At 38.2% G+C, this 16,210-nt stretch overlaps 1 protein-coding gene across 2 annotated transcripts; it reads left to right on the forward strand.

The window, feature by feature from the left end:
- Nucleotides 1-400: 400 nt before the first annotated feature.
- On the forward strand, nucleotides 401-15,893 carry tnfsf13 (TNF superfamily member 13). 2 transcript variants are annotated; one of them, XM_052108523.1, is made up of 6 exons: nucleotides 401-666; nucleotides 3,756-3,855; nucleotides 3,977-4,027; nucleotides 14,167-14,285; nucleotides 14,367-14,505; nucleotides 14,861-15,893. In XM_052108523.1, exons 1-6 carry the CDS (start codon nucleotides 433-435, stop codon nucleotides 14,968-14,970), a joined length of 753 nt encoding a protein of 250 aa, XP_051964483.1. In that variant the 5' UTR covers nucleotides 401-432; the 3' UTR covers nucleotides 14,971-15,893. The 2 variants fall into 2 exon arrangements, with proteins under 2 accessions (XP_051964483.1, XP_051964492.1); XM_052108532.1 differs by having other exon boundaries at nucleotides 3,980-4,027.
- The last annotated feature ends 317 nt before the right edge of the window (nucleotides 15,894-16,210 follow it).

Below are 16,210 nucleotides of genomic sequence, written 5' to 3' on the forward strand. Positions count from 1 at the left end.
TAGAATTAACATTAGATCCACTTTCTTTTCTTAATTATTATTACACCAGCACACACATTTTAATATGGATGAATTGATGATGTTTCCCTAACATTAACTCTTATTATTCTAGTCCAAATGTAATTTTATATTACGTTTTTTATATGGTATTTCATTACATTTGTTAGTTAAAAGGTTTAAATCTATATTCCCATTATTTATTTATGTATTTACATTAAAATATATATAAGGCTATTTTTAAGATTTACACATTTCAATGTTAATATTTTTGGACGAGGGAATTGGCCAACCACGTGTTGAGCGAATGTTTTTTCCACTCCCACTGCTTTCTCATTTCTGATAAAAGTTGCGAAAGCGAAAGTTAACAGAACATCCATTGAATATTGGCGCTACTGTAAACTCTTCCGTTATTTCTTCACATCAACGCCCGTGATGAGCATTCCCCAAAATCCACCTCCTGCTTCTGTTAGGAAGGTGAAAGTGGAAGTGTTGAAGTCGTTTCTTCTGTATACTGTTGCCAGCACCTGTGTGGGTGTGATGTACATCCAGTGGACTCACATATGGATGCTCAAAGCTGAAATGGCTGAGATATCGCAGCGGTTCAGGCCTCTGGAAACAGCGGCGAAGGGAAGCGGGATATGCTGCGATGCCGCCGCCTGCTGCGGGGTAGGTGAGTGGTTTTAATTCAGTAATTACAGCTACAAATTAAGCTGTGACGAAGGATGTTGTTCTGTCTTTAATGACGTACATTTTTTTTTTTTGTTTTGTTTGTAGTTTCAAAGTTGTTTTGGACAAATGGTATTTTTATTCTAGTATTCTTTAAAGTATCACATAAATATCATTGTATATTAATTCAACGAGATTTTTTTTAATCAAGGAAATTCACGTTGGATCATAATTTCTTTTTTCTAGTGAGACCTTTGATATTAGGGCAAAAATCATATTCTTGATAATAATTTGTTTATTGTTTTTACTGTTATAATATATATATATATATATATATATATATATATATATATATATATATATATATATATCCTTAAAACAAGATCAGTTTGATTTTTCTTATTTTAGAAGCAACACTGCATAAGATATTTAGGTTTTTCAGAGCATGTATTTTTAACGTGTATTTTGTCTAACAGTACTGGCAGAGTTTTTATGTAATCCAAAGTATTTAGAATACGTTACTGACCTTGAGTAATCTAATAGAATACGTTACAAATTACATTTTACAGCATGTATTCTGTTATCTGTAGTGGAATACATTTAAAAAGTAACCCTCCCAACCCTGTAAGACTTGTAAGACTATGGCTTCCCTTGTTTTTGGACAAGTACACTGGAAAAAAAAAAGGGAAAGCTGCTCTATTGAAAATAATAAACATATTTATAATCAACTTTATACATTTGGAAAGAAACTAAATTCTATCGAGTAAAGTCCTAGTAAAAATCAACATGGTCATCAAAAAGTGACATGATCACATTGCTATAAAATGTTGAAATGGATTCAAACATCTAACAGATGGTGTTCACTCAACAAGATTTTTACTGCTTGCTCAATTTACTTAATTAAAATGAGCTAATGCAGTACAATTCTTCAGCATCTTTCATTGTGTACAATCCATTAAACCAGAAAGGGGATTTCCAGTTCCCAGCATCCTTTGCATGAGACTGGATTGGGAGAGTACATTTGGAAATTAAGAGTTATTTTATGTATTCCCATAGCATTATTTTTCCAGTGCCAAAATTCAAATTTCTAAAATTCGAGCCAATTTCTCCCTTCAACTGAGCTGCTAGAAAATGACCTTCTGTCCCTAAAATAATGTCACTGGATACTTTGCTAAATTGACCTGACGTGGTGTTTCAGAGCCTAGGTCAAAAAGGACCTATTGAAAAGGAGCCACCTTTTTTTCAATAGGGGCGCTAGCTTTAGCAGTGCTTGTTGATGATACGATTCAGAACGTGACAAGCTTCTTAAGTATTAGAGATAGTTAAGAAGTTGCACATAGATGGGTCAGTGTGCAATTGTTTGAGGGGAACTAAAAACGGGAACATGATATTGTTTAACTGTGAACTGGAACATGCAACTCACGATGATTGGAACTTTCATCATATTCTTTATAACTATATTTCATAACGTTGATCTCTTGCCAAGATGATTAACTAATCCAAACTAACTTTAAATCCAGTCAGAATGAATGAAACAAGTGTTATTGGAGTTGCATATGCGATAATGTATAAAAGCTTCTGAATTCTTTTGTTCTGGAGAGTCTCTACTGAAAGAGATCTGGAGAGACTGGAGTCCAGGTTGAGTTATTTATGCTGCAGCATACGTCTACATATATGTGAGATGAGTATTATGGTAAAATTGCTAGCGTGTAGTGACAGGAAACAAGATTCTCCTCACCTCAATCTGCATCCAATTACACAGTTCAGCTGCCTGCCTTCTGCCCACAATGCATGCAAATCTTTTTAATCAGTATTAAACATCCACTCAGAAAAGACAATATTCACTTATTTTAAAAAGTGAAATTAGGAAACCAGACCACCAAAAGCAAAAAAGTATACTCTCATAACTTGCTTTAAAATATTTTCTTTTTTTCTTTTTAAGTAGATTGGTAGGAATTTTAAAGTATATTGTTTTGCTAGCCTTTCATCAAAAATCACCTTTGATTCAGTTGTTTTTACCATGGGCTAATTCTGTGAAGCATCGTGCAGTGGCCCAAAGGAGTGTTTGGCCGCTTGAGCCACAATTAAAAATGGATAAATGTCATTGCATTAGATGACAAAATATCAAATTAAATGGCATTTATTTTTTAAGAGAGGTAGAACAAGCACACTTTTCAAGCAAACATTTCATAAAGAGTATATATATATTCTGGCGGCCAAAAGTTTGAAATAATGTACAGATTTTGATCTTATGGAAAGAAAATTGTACTTTTATTCACTAAAGTGGCATTCAACTGATTACAATGAATAGTCAGGACATTAAAAACATGACAAATTACTATTACAATTTGAAAACAATATATATATATATATATTTTTAAGAAATTCTTAAACTACTTCAAATAGTTCTCATCAAAAAATCATCCACATGCATCAATGACAGCTTTGCAGATCTTTGGCATTCTAGCTGTCAGTTTGTCCAGATACTCAGGTGACATTTCACCCCACACTTCCTGTAGCACTTGCCATAGATGTGGTTGTCTTGTCGGGCACTTCACACACACCTTACAGTCTAGCTGATCCCACAAATTATCAATGGGGTTCAGATCCATAACACTCTTTTCCAATTATCTGTTGTCCAATGTCTGTGTTTCTTTGCCCACTCTAACCTTTTGTTTTTCTGTTTCAAAAGTGGCATTTTCTTTGCAATTCTTCCCATAAGACCTGCACCGCCAGTGTGTGCGTGTGTGTATATATATATATATATATATATATATATATATATATATATATATATATATATATATATATATATATATATATATATATATATGTATGTGTGTGTGTGTTCAATTGAAGGACATTTCTAGTTGTCGTAGTTATTGAAAAATCTCCATAGTTAATATGATGAATTATACCTGCGGTTACTCTGCTAGGACACCTGTGTAAACCTAAGGGGAACTGACTTAATACATTTTTTGAAGATGCCTCTTGGATCAAACAATCAACAATGATCTGGAGGTTCAGCTTGTCTGTAGAATTTCAATAATCTGTGATGATATCTCATTTTCCATGCATCTTGCTGTAAGGTTAGCGGATATCACAGATTTCCTGTCAGACAGGCACGTGGACACGACAGAGACACAAGAGATGTGCAAGATCAGAAGAAACGGAGACATAGACGACAAAGTGAGTCACTTGTTTCCTCATTTCTGTCTTTTACAGTCACACTTTCTTTTTCTTTTTTTTAATTATCTGGCAAACACATTTGCATTCTCTGTGATCATATGCAATTTCTCCTTTCTTTTAGCAGAGCAGCACACATTTCTTCATCTTGTTCCTGTGTCCTCTCAGTCGTATAGTGAGTATTACACCCACAGTATCTAACAGTTCAGTGTTTATGGAGAGCATTTCTCTTTGACCTCAATTTATTTGAGCAATAAGGTATAAACGGCTGTGCTGGATTGTGATTATTAAACACATATTTGTATGAGTATATATTAATATAATGCATTAAGTGCCATCGTTTTCATAAAAGATTTAGTCTCTGGCATGTAAACTAAGGCATCTATGGGTGCTGTGTGTGGATTTCCGAAATGTAGAATGGCAGTGGAAGACTCAAGCTATGTCCACATTAATCCAGTTTTCAAAACACTCAACACTGCCGTTTTCAAACGCTTTCCAAAGGTTCACACCGAAACGTATGGAAACTCTTAAATCCCCTTACTGCGCATGTGAACAATCGCTGTTCCATGTACGGTCTTTTGTCCTCATGTTCCATCGCCGGACAGCAATTCTGAGTACATTTCTTGCTGCATTTGAAGGAATGCAATATGAAAGTTGTACAAAATAATATTTATCTTTAACAATGCTAACAAAGTGAATAGCAGGAACAACAACGTCACTACAACATGGGCCACCATCTTGATTTTTGTGGCTATAATGGATCACATGACTGTGTCACATGACAAAAAATACATGATCTTTTTTCCCTGTTAGCATTTTCAAATGTATCCACTTGAGAAGGCCTTTTTGAAAAGTGTGGATGGAAGGCCAAAACGTGGAGAAAATTTATTAGTGTGTAATTGGCCTCATATTTCTCAGGAAGGTACAACCTGGCTGTTTAAGTCTAGGTTTAGGGGTAGTGTTAGAGTTGGGTTATAATTCCTCCAACCAATCAGGTAGCGCTTTCAAGATGAATACTAATGATTTGTCCAATCAAGTACGGGGTTCTTTGTGTTTTATGACACTATTGTTTAGGTTTAAGGTTAAGTGAAGGTAGGTGGGTTTTGTTGATTTAAAAATTGACAGATCATTAACCTTAAGAACCTCATTTATTTGTGAGAAAATTTAACTTGCTTTTGCCGCACACACAGTAGACATTTCACCTCAGTACTGCCACAATAAGTGTAATGAACCATGCAATATCATTTAGCAAACAATTTGCCATAGTCATATAATTTTCATCAGGCTGCCTTTTATGACTCTTGAGCAAATCCAAAAATGTATATAAATACACATTAAACAAATATCCACTCAAAGACATATCATTTCTTGTTTTAAAATTCAGTAAAATAGCTGTTTCGGTAGAGACACTTGTGTATTTCTCAGTCAGGAGGTACATTTCCAAAACTGTAGCATAGTAAACATGAGAAACTATGATTTAGGATTTTTTGTGATTAGTTATTACTAGGGCTGTCAATCGATTAACATTTTTAATCGAACTAATTACATGGTGTCCCGATTAATTAAATCGCGATTAATCGCATATACAAATATTTGCTGAGAAAGACCCTCACATAACAATAACTCAATATATAATGATGATATAATGATATATATATATATATATATATATATATATATATATATATATAATATTTTCAATCAGTTGGAGATTTATTATGAGGGCTTGTTTAAGGACCCGTCTATGTTTTTTTTTTTTTTTAGAAACAAGCCAGGGGTATACATAGTACACAATACAACAGATATATTTTACAATAATGCCAAGACATTATATTCATTACATAGTGCAATGGTTTTCAATGCTTTGGAGTTGTTGGAGGCACAAAGAGTATTTAAATAATATTTCAGGTCTTTACATAAATGTGCAAATATGGGCTTTATAGACATAAATTTACACTTATGTATAAAAAAAACTTGGCAAGAAAAATAAAAAGATTAATCAGAAAATATTAACTTAAGTTATCAAAACTGTGAAAACCAAATAAAACGTCTTTATAAAGCAAAGAAAAACTAGTTAAAATAGAGGTACGAACAAAGAAACAACATTTTCTCCAAAATACTACAGCGTGGACATATTCCCAAAACAGGTGAGGGGCAGATTCATCTATAGAAGGAGCAAAGTGGATCTATTTCAGGGAGCATGTTTCTTAAATAAAGATTGACTGGGTAAAAACGGTGTAACAGTTTAAAGGACACCTCCTTAACCTTGTTAATAATTAAATATTTGTGAGGTAAAGACCTTACGACCTGCGTCAGACATGCTTGTGTCACGCCTCGAGTGTGTTGCGACATAAAAATAAAATGTTTAGGTCACTGTGTCACGTTAAATATAGTTTAATACTCAATCTTTAAACACATCTTCAGATCTCTTATTTCGCATTTGCGAATTGTTTTGAACGCAAGAACATAACGCATGTTTGTGTTGTGTGTCCGCTGAAGGGTTGTTAATGTTTTGTTCACTGTAATAAACTCTGTGTTGCACACACAGCTGAAATTTCACTTACTGCCCTCTGAAGTAAACAGTTGGTACTACAAACTTGCATTTCTCAGGAAAGCATTGGGATTAATTGCGTAAATATTTTTAACACGTATTTTTTGTTAAATTAATCGTGCGTTATTAACACGTTAAATCGACAGCCCTAGTGTAAGGTGGTTAAGATGGTCAAGGAGGAGGCGAGAACCGGCTTGTCAATATAAACTAGAAAAGTTCGTCGAGACAAACTTTAAGTTGGCTTGTGAAAGTTTGGACCAGAAAGTTTGAAGTTTAAAGTAGTTTGAAGTTTAAAGTAGTTTGAAGTTTAAAGTAGTTTGAAGTTTAAAGTAGTTTGATAGTTTAAATTAGTTTAAAGTTTAAAGTAGTTTATAGTTTAAATTAGTTTAAAGTTTAAAGTAGTTTGTAGTTTAAAGTAGTTAAAAGTTTAACTTAGTTGCTAGATAGATAGATAGATAGATAGATAGATAGACACTCAGATAGATAGATAGATAGATAGATAGATAGATAGATATTTACCCTCAGATAGATAGATAGATATAGATAGATATTTACCGATGATAGATAGATAGATAGATATTGACCCTCAAGTAGATAGATAGATAGATAGATAGATATTGACCCTCAAATAGATAGATAGATAGATAGATAGATAGATATTGACCCTCAGATAGATAGATAGATAAATAGACAGACAGATAGATGCTAGCACGTTTTTAGCATTTTTTAGTACTTCGCTAGGTGATGCTAGCATGTGTTAGCATGATGCTAGCACGTTTTTAGCATCTTTTAGCACTTCACTTGGCAATGCTAGCATGTGTTAGCATGATGCTAGCACGTTTTTAGCATGTTTTAACACTTCGCTAGGCGATGCTAGCATGTGTTAGCATGATGCTAGCACGTTTTTAGCATTTTTTAGCACTTCGCTAGGCGATGCTAGCATGTGTTAGCATGATGCTAGCACGTTTTTAGCATGTTTTAGCACTTCGCTAGGCGATGCTAGCATGTGAAAGCATGATGCTTAGCATGTTTTTAGCATTTTTAGCGCCGCTGAAGGCGATGCTAGCATGTGTTAGCATGATGCTATAGACGTTTTTAGCATGTTTTAGCGCTCGCTAGGCGATGCTAGCATGTGTTAGCATGATGCTAGCACGTTTTAGCATTTTTAGCACTCGCTAGGCGATGCTAGCATGTGTTAGCATGATGCTAGCACGTTTTTAGCATGTTTTAGACTTCGCTAGGCGATGCTAGCATGTGTTAGCATGATGCTAGCACGTTTTTAGCATGTTTTAGCACTTTGCTAGGCGATGCTAGCATGTGTTAGCATGATGCTAATACGTTTTTAGCATGTTTTAGCACTTCGCTAGGCGATGCTAGCATGTGTTAGTATGATGCTAGCACTTTTTTAGCATGTTTTAGCACTTCGCTAGGCGATGCTAGCATGTGTTACCAGTGTAGACTGATTCCCAAACAAATGACTCTAATGAGCCGGTTCTTTTCAATCTACAGTATGAAACATACAGTGTGACCAGTGTAGTCTGATTACAACATTAATGACTCTAATGAGCCAGTTCTTTTGAATCCACAGTGTGAAACATACAGTGTGACCAGTGTAGACTGATTCCCAAACAAATGACTCTAATGAGCCGGTTCTTTTGACTCTACAGTGTGAAACATACAGTGTGACCAGTGTAGTCTGATTCCCAAATTAATGACTCTAATGAGCCAGTTCTTTTGAATCTACAGTGTGAAACATACAGTGTGACCAGTGTAGTCTGATTCCCAAATTAATGACTCTAATGAGCCAGTTCTTTTGAATCTACAATGTGAAACATACAGTGTGACCAGTTTAGTCTGATTCCCAAATGAATGACTCTAATGAGCCAGTTCTTTTGAATCTACAATGTGAAACATACAGTGTGACCAGTGTAGTCTGATTCCCAAATGAATGACTCTAATGAGCCAGTTCTTTTGAATCTACAGTGTGAAACATACAGTGTGACCAGTGTAGTCTGATTCCCAAATTAATGACTCTATTGAGCCAGTTCTTTTGAATCTACAATGTGAAACATACAGTGTGACCAGTGTAGTCTGATTCCCAAATTAATGACTCTAATGAGCCAGTTCTTTTGAATCTACAATGTGAAACATACAGTGTGACCAGTGTAGTCTGATTCCCAAATTAATGACTCTAATGAGCCAGTTCTACAGTGTAGTGTTAAAAAAGTTTAACTTAGTTGCTAGATAGATAGATAGATAGATATTTACCCTTAGATATATAGAGAGATAGATATAGATAGATAGAGAGAGAGAGAGAGAGAGAGAGAGATATTTACCCTCAGATAGATAGATAGATAGATAGATAGATAGATAGATAGATAGATAGATATTGACCCTCAGATAGATGCTAGCACATTTTTAGCATGTTTTAGCGTGTGGCTATGAAGATTTTAGGTCATTACTTTTTGGCTGCTTGATAAAATAAATCCTCTGAGGGAGAGAGAGAGAGGGAGAGATGCAGAGCTGGCAGGCCCTTTTTGTCTGTGTGTGTGAAAATGTCAGTTGGGATTTAAATTTCTGAACATTCCGCAATGTTAAAGTCCCCGTGAACCGGAAGTTGCAAACGACTTTTCTCCATTGTTGTGACGTATTTCCGAGAGAAACGGAATACTAAATGAGGCAAAATAGTGGGCGTGGCTTTTTTTTCCAACTAGCACCTGATTGGATCTAAAAAAGTAGGTGTTTCATTCAGAAATGGAGGCAGATCTTAACGCAAGTTTACAATCGGTTGTTGAGGATTACTCGCGCCTGAAACACCGCCAGCAGTCCCCTTCCTGCAGCAGGAGGAGGAAGATGAAGAAGAACAGGAACACACGGAGGATAATTTCGTCACGGGGGAATCAGACCTTACATGTTTGAGCCGTTACATGCGGAGGGTTCGAATGGTAAAAGTGTTCCGTGAGTGTCACAACCAAAAATGCACCTCCTCGCCATCTCTCCTTTCACACGCTGTCAATGCTCGCGAAACACACAGGCAGCCTGTCTACTGTCAGTTGGAGGGCGTGGTTACGGATGTTAAGGAGACACCTAAACCGGTCAAACCTACGTCATCAGGCAAGGTCCTCCAATGCAGAGGGGCGGGAATTTTCAGATTTTGATTAAAGATTAGGAAGCCAAATTTTTTTTTGTGTGGATTGACTTGCATGGATGAATTGTTCACCACAAAACGATCAATTTAGGCAAACAAAGTAAGAATGGTCAATTTTGAATTCATGGGGACTTTAAGTCAATGGGAGTTTTTTCTGAGTTTGATCGTCATTTTTAGGAAAACCGTAAGTCCGATCAGTTAGAAAAGATATAGCACACTATTCGGGATTAGTCTGAAGGTCTGTGCCGAGTTTGGTGCCTGTAGCTTAAAAGCTCTAGGAGGAGTTAGATACCGAAATTTCACCGCTAAGAAGAATAAGAAGAAGAATCGGTATAATAATAAGTTTAAGTAGGATTTCAGTAAGTTGGCTCTCACAAGCCAACTTAATTATTATTTAATGAAAACTTAAACCAAAACACACAAACATAAACACATACAGGGCAGCCGGCCGTAATTTTCTCTCTCTCTCGAACCGTCGTCACCAGCCGCCCGGCCCCACCCCCCTCCACCCCACACCTAGTTATTACAGTTATTGTTACTGCTGTCATTTTTTTTTTTTTTTTTTTTATATCAGTGGTGGTTTCACAGCAGAAAAAATTATGTCTTGGTTACTTAGGGTAACTTTGGCTCCCTGAAAGGAGGGAATGAGAAGCTGTGTCAGAAGCTGATGCTATGGGAGAACCCATCAGGGGGCAGGACTTTGAAACCCTATACCATCACGCCAATTTGATTGGTGGGTGAAGTTTAGCGCTCCATCTATGCTGGCGTCATTGTGAGCATATAAGCATATAAGCATATAAGCATATAGCTTCACATCGTCAGGATTTTCCGACTGCAGTTAAGGAGAGCCGATCTCTCATCCCTACGGCACAATTCCGTCATTTCAGTCCAAGGTTAGGTAAAGTAAACGAGATGTTCCCTTTCAAGAGGGTCGCTTCGACACTGCATCAGAAGCTTACGCTATGGGAGTCATATACCATAATGCTATAGCACTGATGTGCAATGACTTCTAGCCATTATAGGGGGAGTCAAAAGCATTGCTGTTGCCACACTGTCATATTGATAAAATTGGAAGGGAGGTGGAAACAATAAACCAATGGCTTGATGCCAAGACAGAGACACTGGCCATGCTGGGTAGTGGAGCAATGTCTCAACACGTTTTCCCGCTTAGAGGGAAGGAGGGAAACAGAGCGATCGCCTGGCCAGGGGAATTGGCACAATGACACTAGCCGACAGGGTAGAGAAACACTGGCTTTGGCACAGTGACCCTAGCTAAAAGGGTAGTGAAACATTGTACACATGCTCTCATTCACCACAGTGTAAATAGGGAGACCATAGTGTAAAACCAAACCGCTTGTGTTACCTTCAAAGCAAACATATAGTTGTTCTGATACCCTGAATTTACACTTTTGGTCAATGTACATGTGTAATGCCCTCACAAGGCAAAGCATATGTAGACTCTTAGCCTTGTCCAACACAAAGGGAGAATGGTGGAAAGGTAACATCCTATGAATAAGCTTATTGCCTTTAGTGACTCAAACAGGGGACCTTCAAACGCATTTAAAACCAGCGTTAAATCCCAGACCAAGACAGTAGAGGGGCGAGAAGGTCTCATTCATGAAATGCGTTGATGCGGCACTGGCTCTGCTGAAGCTGTCAGCCATATGCATATTGAATTACCTTGACAATTGGACAATTAGCTGCTACAGAAGCGACATATACTTTTAGCATGGATAGAGTAAGACCTGCTTTGGGTTCTCACCTCGTGAGGAACACCAATTAGCAAAAAGCTCCAGGTGCATGAGAAATCTCTAATTGAGGTAGTAAAATCCAATTGTCAAGGTAATTCAATATGCATATGGCTGACAGCTTCAGCAGAGCCAGTGCCGCATCAACGCATTTCATGAATGTGCGGGGAGCCAGGGACAACCTGGAGGGTAGAACTTGAACTGGTATGTGTTGGGCGAATCTCAAGAATGGCCTGTGACAAGGGGCATGATAATTTGCACATGATAGTAGGTATCTTTCAGGTCAATGGATACAAACCAGTTCAGAGGGTGGACATGATTCAAGATCTGTCTCTGAGTCACCATCTTGAACTGAGTCTTGCTGAGTGTCCAATTCAAGGGCCTTAAGTCCAGCATAGGCCATTTTGGTGATCAGGTAATATCTCTTGTATAGGCCATGCAGTTTGGATTGTGTACAGTACCCAGCTGGAAATCCCCGGAAGACTTAACCATGCCTCCAGATAGTGAGTCAGGGGACACAGAGGTTGGACTGTGACCATTCAAATCTGAATACCACCTGGCCTCGGGGGTGGTCGTTCAGAATATGTGAGTTGGTCAGTTTTTTGGTGAAGTTGTTTGTGCCTTGAGCAACTGCAAAAAGGTTTGCAAACTCTGTTTGGTTTGTGACACATTGGGCACAGAGCCAAATACTGGCTTGGAACCTCAGGGAGAGAGAGAGAAAAATACTGTAGGGACACGGTGAAGCTGGAGCAGACTGGTCAATGTATGAACAACCCCACTTCAGGAAGCAGGAATGCTTGGGCCCCCAGAAAGAACTTTACCACTGGGATGATGTCCATTATGCAGCACCTTTCACCTTGGTGGAGGCTGCTGGGCTTGTTTACTCGCCAGCAGCACTGGCTCCATTATCAAGGAAGAAACAGGGTAAATGATGGTAACAATTTGCTGGCTGTACACTGTCCAGAAGCATGGATTACATAACTACCATGCCTTGGCTGGATGTGTCTGTAGGCGATATCTTTAAACAGACTGGAACCTCTCAGTGAAAGCATCAAGAGCATCCCCATAGAGGCCGTGCTTCAAGCAGGACCACTTTGTCCCAGTCGCTGACAAGTTGAGCCAGATGGAGCATTCAGCGGACACTAGGCTAACCATAGATCTGCAAAGAGCCTGGGAAGTTGTCTTGGTGGCCCAGAGCACCAAATACGTGGTGCGACGCAGCTCTTGAAGGGACTTGGGGTCTGGACCACTTTCATCCAAGTCCTTCAGCAGATCTGCCTGATAGGCCTGCAACATTGCCATGGTGTGCCAAGCTGCACCAGCCTGACCCGCTGAAGTGTAGGACTTACCCAGCAGCATGGATGAAAACCTATAAAAAACTTGGATGGATGAACCGGCTTAGAAGATGAAGGGCGTAATTGTGCTGCTACTGCTTCTTTCATTGGAGGAAGATGGGAATATCGTCTAAGCTTGGTGCATTTCAAAGATGTGAAGGCAAGTGCACCTGTGATGTACAGTAGGTCCTCGACGAGTATGGTGAATGCTTCGTCTTGACCAACTGCTCATGCAGTTCGGGAAAAAAACATCCCCGGACTTGTTAAAAAAACGTTCATCCAGTTGAGAGCGCTCTGGCACAACAAGGATGGGCCATTGAAGCTGAAGCTTCTCAACTGCCCAGCCGAGTACCTTGTTCAGCTCCATTTCAGAAGCAGACATCTGTCTGTTTTCCACCACTTGAAATACAAGCACCCTGCTTGTCGACTGAACTTGACCAAGTCTCAGCATCCGTGGCCTACAGCGATTATAACATCACCCTTCTCATTCGCACCACCAACCATGATTGAACCATGCACATCAATTTCAGGGCACAAGTCATCACAGGCGAACCATAAGGGAGAATATGCCATATACGGAGCATTGGAGGTGTGCAAGGCTTGAGCCGGAGACAAATTCTCCCCAAAATCTCCATACTCTGAATCCCTTCCTCATGCCCTGCCTTCGTTTGGTCCCTGAGGAGACACAGGTGCAGCAAAGCTGGAGGGAGAGGGATCGGCTTCCACTTTCACTGTTATAATTTTCTTCAAATTAGCTCTTTCTGAAATGCAGTGTAAACACACTGCAACACGGAAGTGCTTGATGTAGAGATTTTTCCTTCTGACCCATTTGCAAGAGGCTCAGCTAAACATTGGTTCCAGTAGCACAAGATACAGTATATCTATGCTGCCCTGAATAAGGACAATTCTATCGATGTGAAGCTGGGCGCTAAGATTTACCAGCCAATCAAATTGCCATGATGGTATAGGGTTTCAAAGTCCCTCACCCTGACAGGCTTTTCCATAGCGTCAAAGTGACCTTCTTGAAAGGGACAATGGTAGAGTATGTTGGAAGAAAATATGGATGGGGAGTATTCAGGAGGTCAGACTACCATAAAAACCCTATGAAATGGTTTGACAAATGCAGTTTTCTTTCCTGTGTTGATGTTCCTATTAAAACATGAAGCTGTGCTAGAAAATATCAAAGCTCAGCCAAAAATATTAGTTATTTGATTGGATAAAAAATGTAAATGCCCTTGAGTAAGAAATTATGTCATGAAATATATATTTGTGAATAATTTTCTGATCATTTTAATGCATATACAGTATATGCTAAATGTAAATTTTGTCAAGTTTCAAGAGGACACTATCATATAGAGAGCTATGTAGATAACCGCAGAACTAACAGATGTGGACTGAAAGCCACCAAACTTTTGATTTCATGGAGTCTTTAAATATAAAGTAGTCCATACTATCTCTTAGTTAACTTCAGTACTCCACAAGAGGAAAGACTTGTTATTGTATGACATTGTTATCTTTATCTGTTTTTCTCAGACAATCATGACACCACTGTTCTCTCTTGGGCCCTTGGGCAGAGCAGAGGCGAGGGGCTTCAACTATCAGGTGACACTGTAACAGTGGTGACAGAGGGTACTTACTTTATTTACAGTCAGGTTGGTAGTGTTTGGCACTGGTTTTACTGCATTATCAAAATACAGACTTCAGGGAGTAACCTATTCTGTTACTTGCCACAGGTGCTGTATAAAGATACCACCTGGGTCATGGGTCATGTGATCACAAAAAGCCTCAGGGGGGCAGAGACTAAGCTGATGAAGTGTCTAAAGAGCATGCCCAGAAACATCAGCCAGCCACTTAACACTTGCTACACTGCTGGTGAGTTATCAGGATAATGGTACAAAATAGGTGTGTTTGACTTCATTCACCGCTGTGCAGATGGATCAGCACACCATACTTGAAGCAGCGCATGTCTGTTAGATATTTTGTCCGTTTAATGCGTTTACATGACCTTATACGTTGTAGGCTTATTACGCATTTCTTCAGCTCTATTGTGCACTTTTACATGCATGTAAACATGCACAATAGAGCTGAAGTTTGGAATATTCCTTTAATGTTGTTAAAAAGTCAAATACTTTTTATCAGATGCTTACAATAGACTATAGATTTTAAAGAAATTGTAACTAAACAGATATATATGAGAGGTGCCGGTGAATGTGTGTTTGTTGTTTAGGTGTTCACTTCCTGGAGTCTGGATCAACACTTCAGCTCTCTGTTCCCCGCAAATCTGCAGAGATCATCCTCACTGCACACGCTACCTTCATGGGCATCTTTAACATCTGAAAGACACACACAAACTCAAACAATTGCAAATACCATGCCCAGTGCTTTTAAGTGGTACATTAGGGACATCTAGTGGACTTTAGAAATGGTGCGGTACTTTAGAAATGTGTTTCAAGGTTTAATAAAATACTACTGTATATGCATGTCACTTAGGTGAGTGTTAAGTTTAGGTAACAGATGACAAACAACAGTGCTGTGTTGGACTCCAGTGGTTTAATCAATGTCTTGGGTGAGAACAGACCAAAATATAATTCCCTTTTCACAGTTCATCTTGCCATTGCAGTCTCAAGTCACGATCATGAATTCAAGCCACAATCCAGTTTCTAGTGTTTGACACATGTGCAGAGCACATGATGGCGCTATAGGAAGTGTAATCGAGCTTGAAATCACCAAGGAGACTGCTGTCAAGATGTACAGCGAAAATATATTTTTTGGTCTGTGTTGGCCCAAAACCAACTGGATTGCTTCAGAAGACAATGACTAAACCACTGGAGTCTTCTGAATTATGTTTATGCTTTTTGGACCTTCAAAGGCCTGATCATCATTCACTTGCATTGTACGCACCTACCGAGCTGAGACATTGTTCTAAAAATATTTGTTTGTGTTCAGCAGAAGAAAGTTATACACATCTTAGATGGCTTATGGGTGAGTAACTGATTAGGGAATCCCTTTAAAGAGGTTACAAGTTAAAAGCAAAAAATAAAAATAATTTATGATCAGTTGCATTCATGCTTTCTGCCATCGACTGTAGAAATACACCCAATGTCACAGATCAATATCTCACATGATCATTTATAACATCTTTATTTTGGGGAAAAAAGACTACGGGCTATAAAAGCAACTGTCATTTGAAAAATGTTGTAGTTTGTAAAAGCAACAATGTTTCATAACACATTTGGTGAACAATTATTTCAACAATTATAAAGATGTATTTGTATCTATTTCAATGTGTTCATTTCTTTCTAATCTTTTCTTCTCTACATATACTGTCAAAACAAAATATCAAAAATCAAATCAACATTTAACACACTGAAACCTCTAAAAATAAATAAGGCTGTGACGGGCCAAGTTATGATTTATACATACCTTTTTTTATTCATATAGTTTATTTAATGAATAATTTAATGTATTGCTTGTGTTTATGTAGTAATCTGAGCCCAAGAAAACGTAACAGGAAGTACATCTGAGATAACCTGAACATTTTGTCTCTCATGCTGTTATATTCCCTGGTGTGATGGGA

The sequence above is a fragment of the Xyrauchen texanus genome, chromosome 3 (assembly GCF_025860055.1).
Source record: "Xyrauchen texanus isolate HMW12.3.18 chromosome 3, RBS_HiC_50CHRs, whole genome shotgun sequence".
Taxonomy (NCBI): domain Eukaryota; kingdom Metazoa; phylum Chordata; class Actinopteri; order Cypriniformes; family Catostomidae; genus Xyrauchen; species Xyrauchen texanus.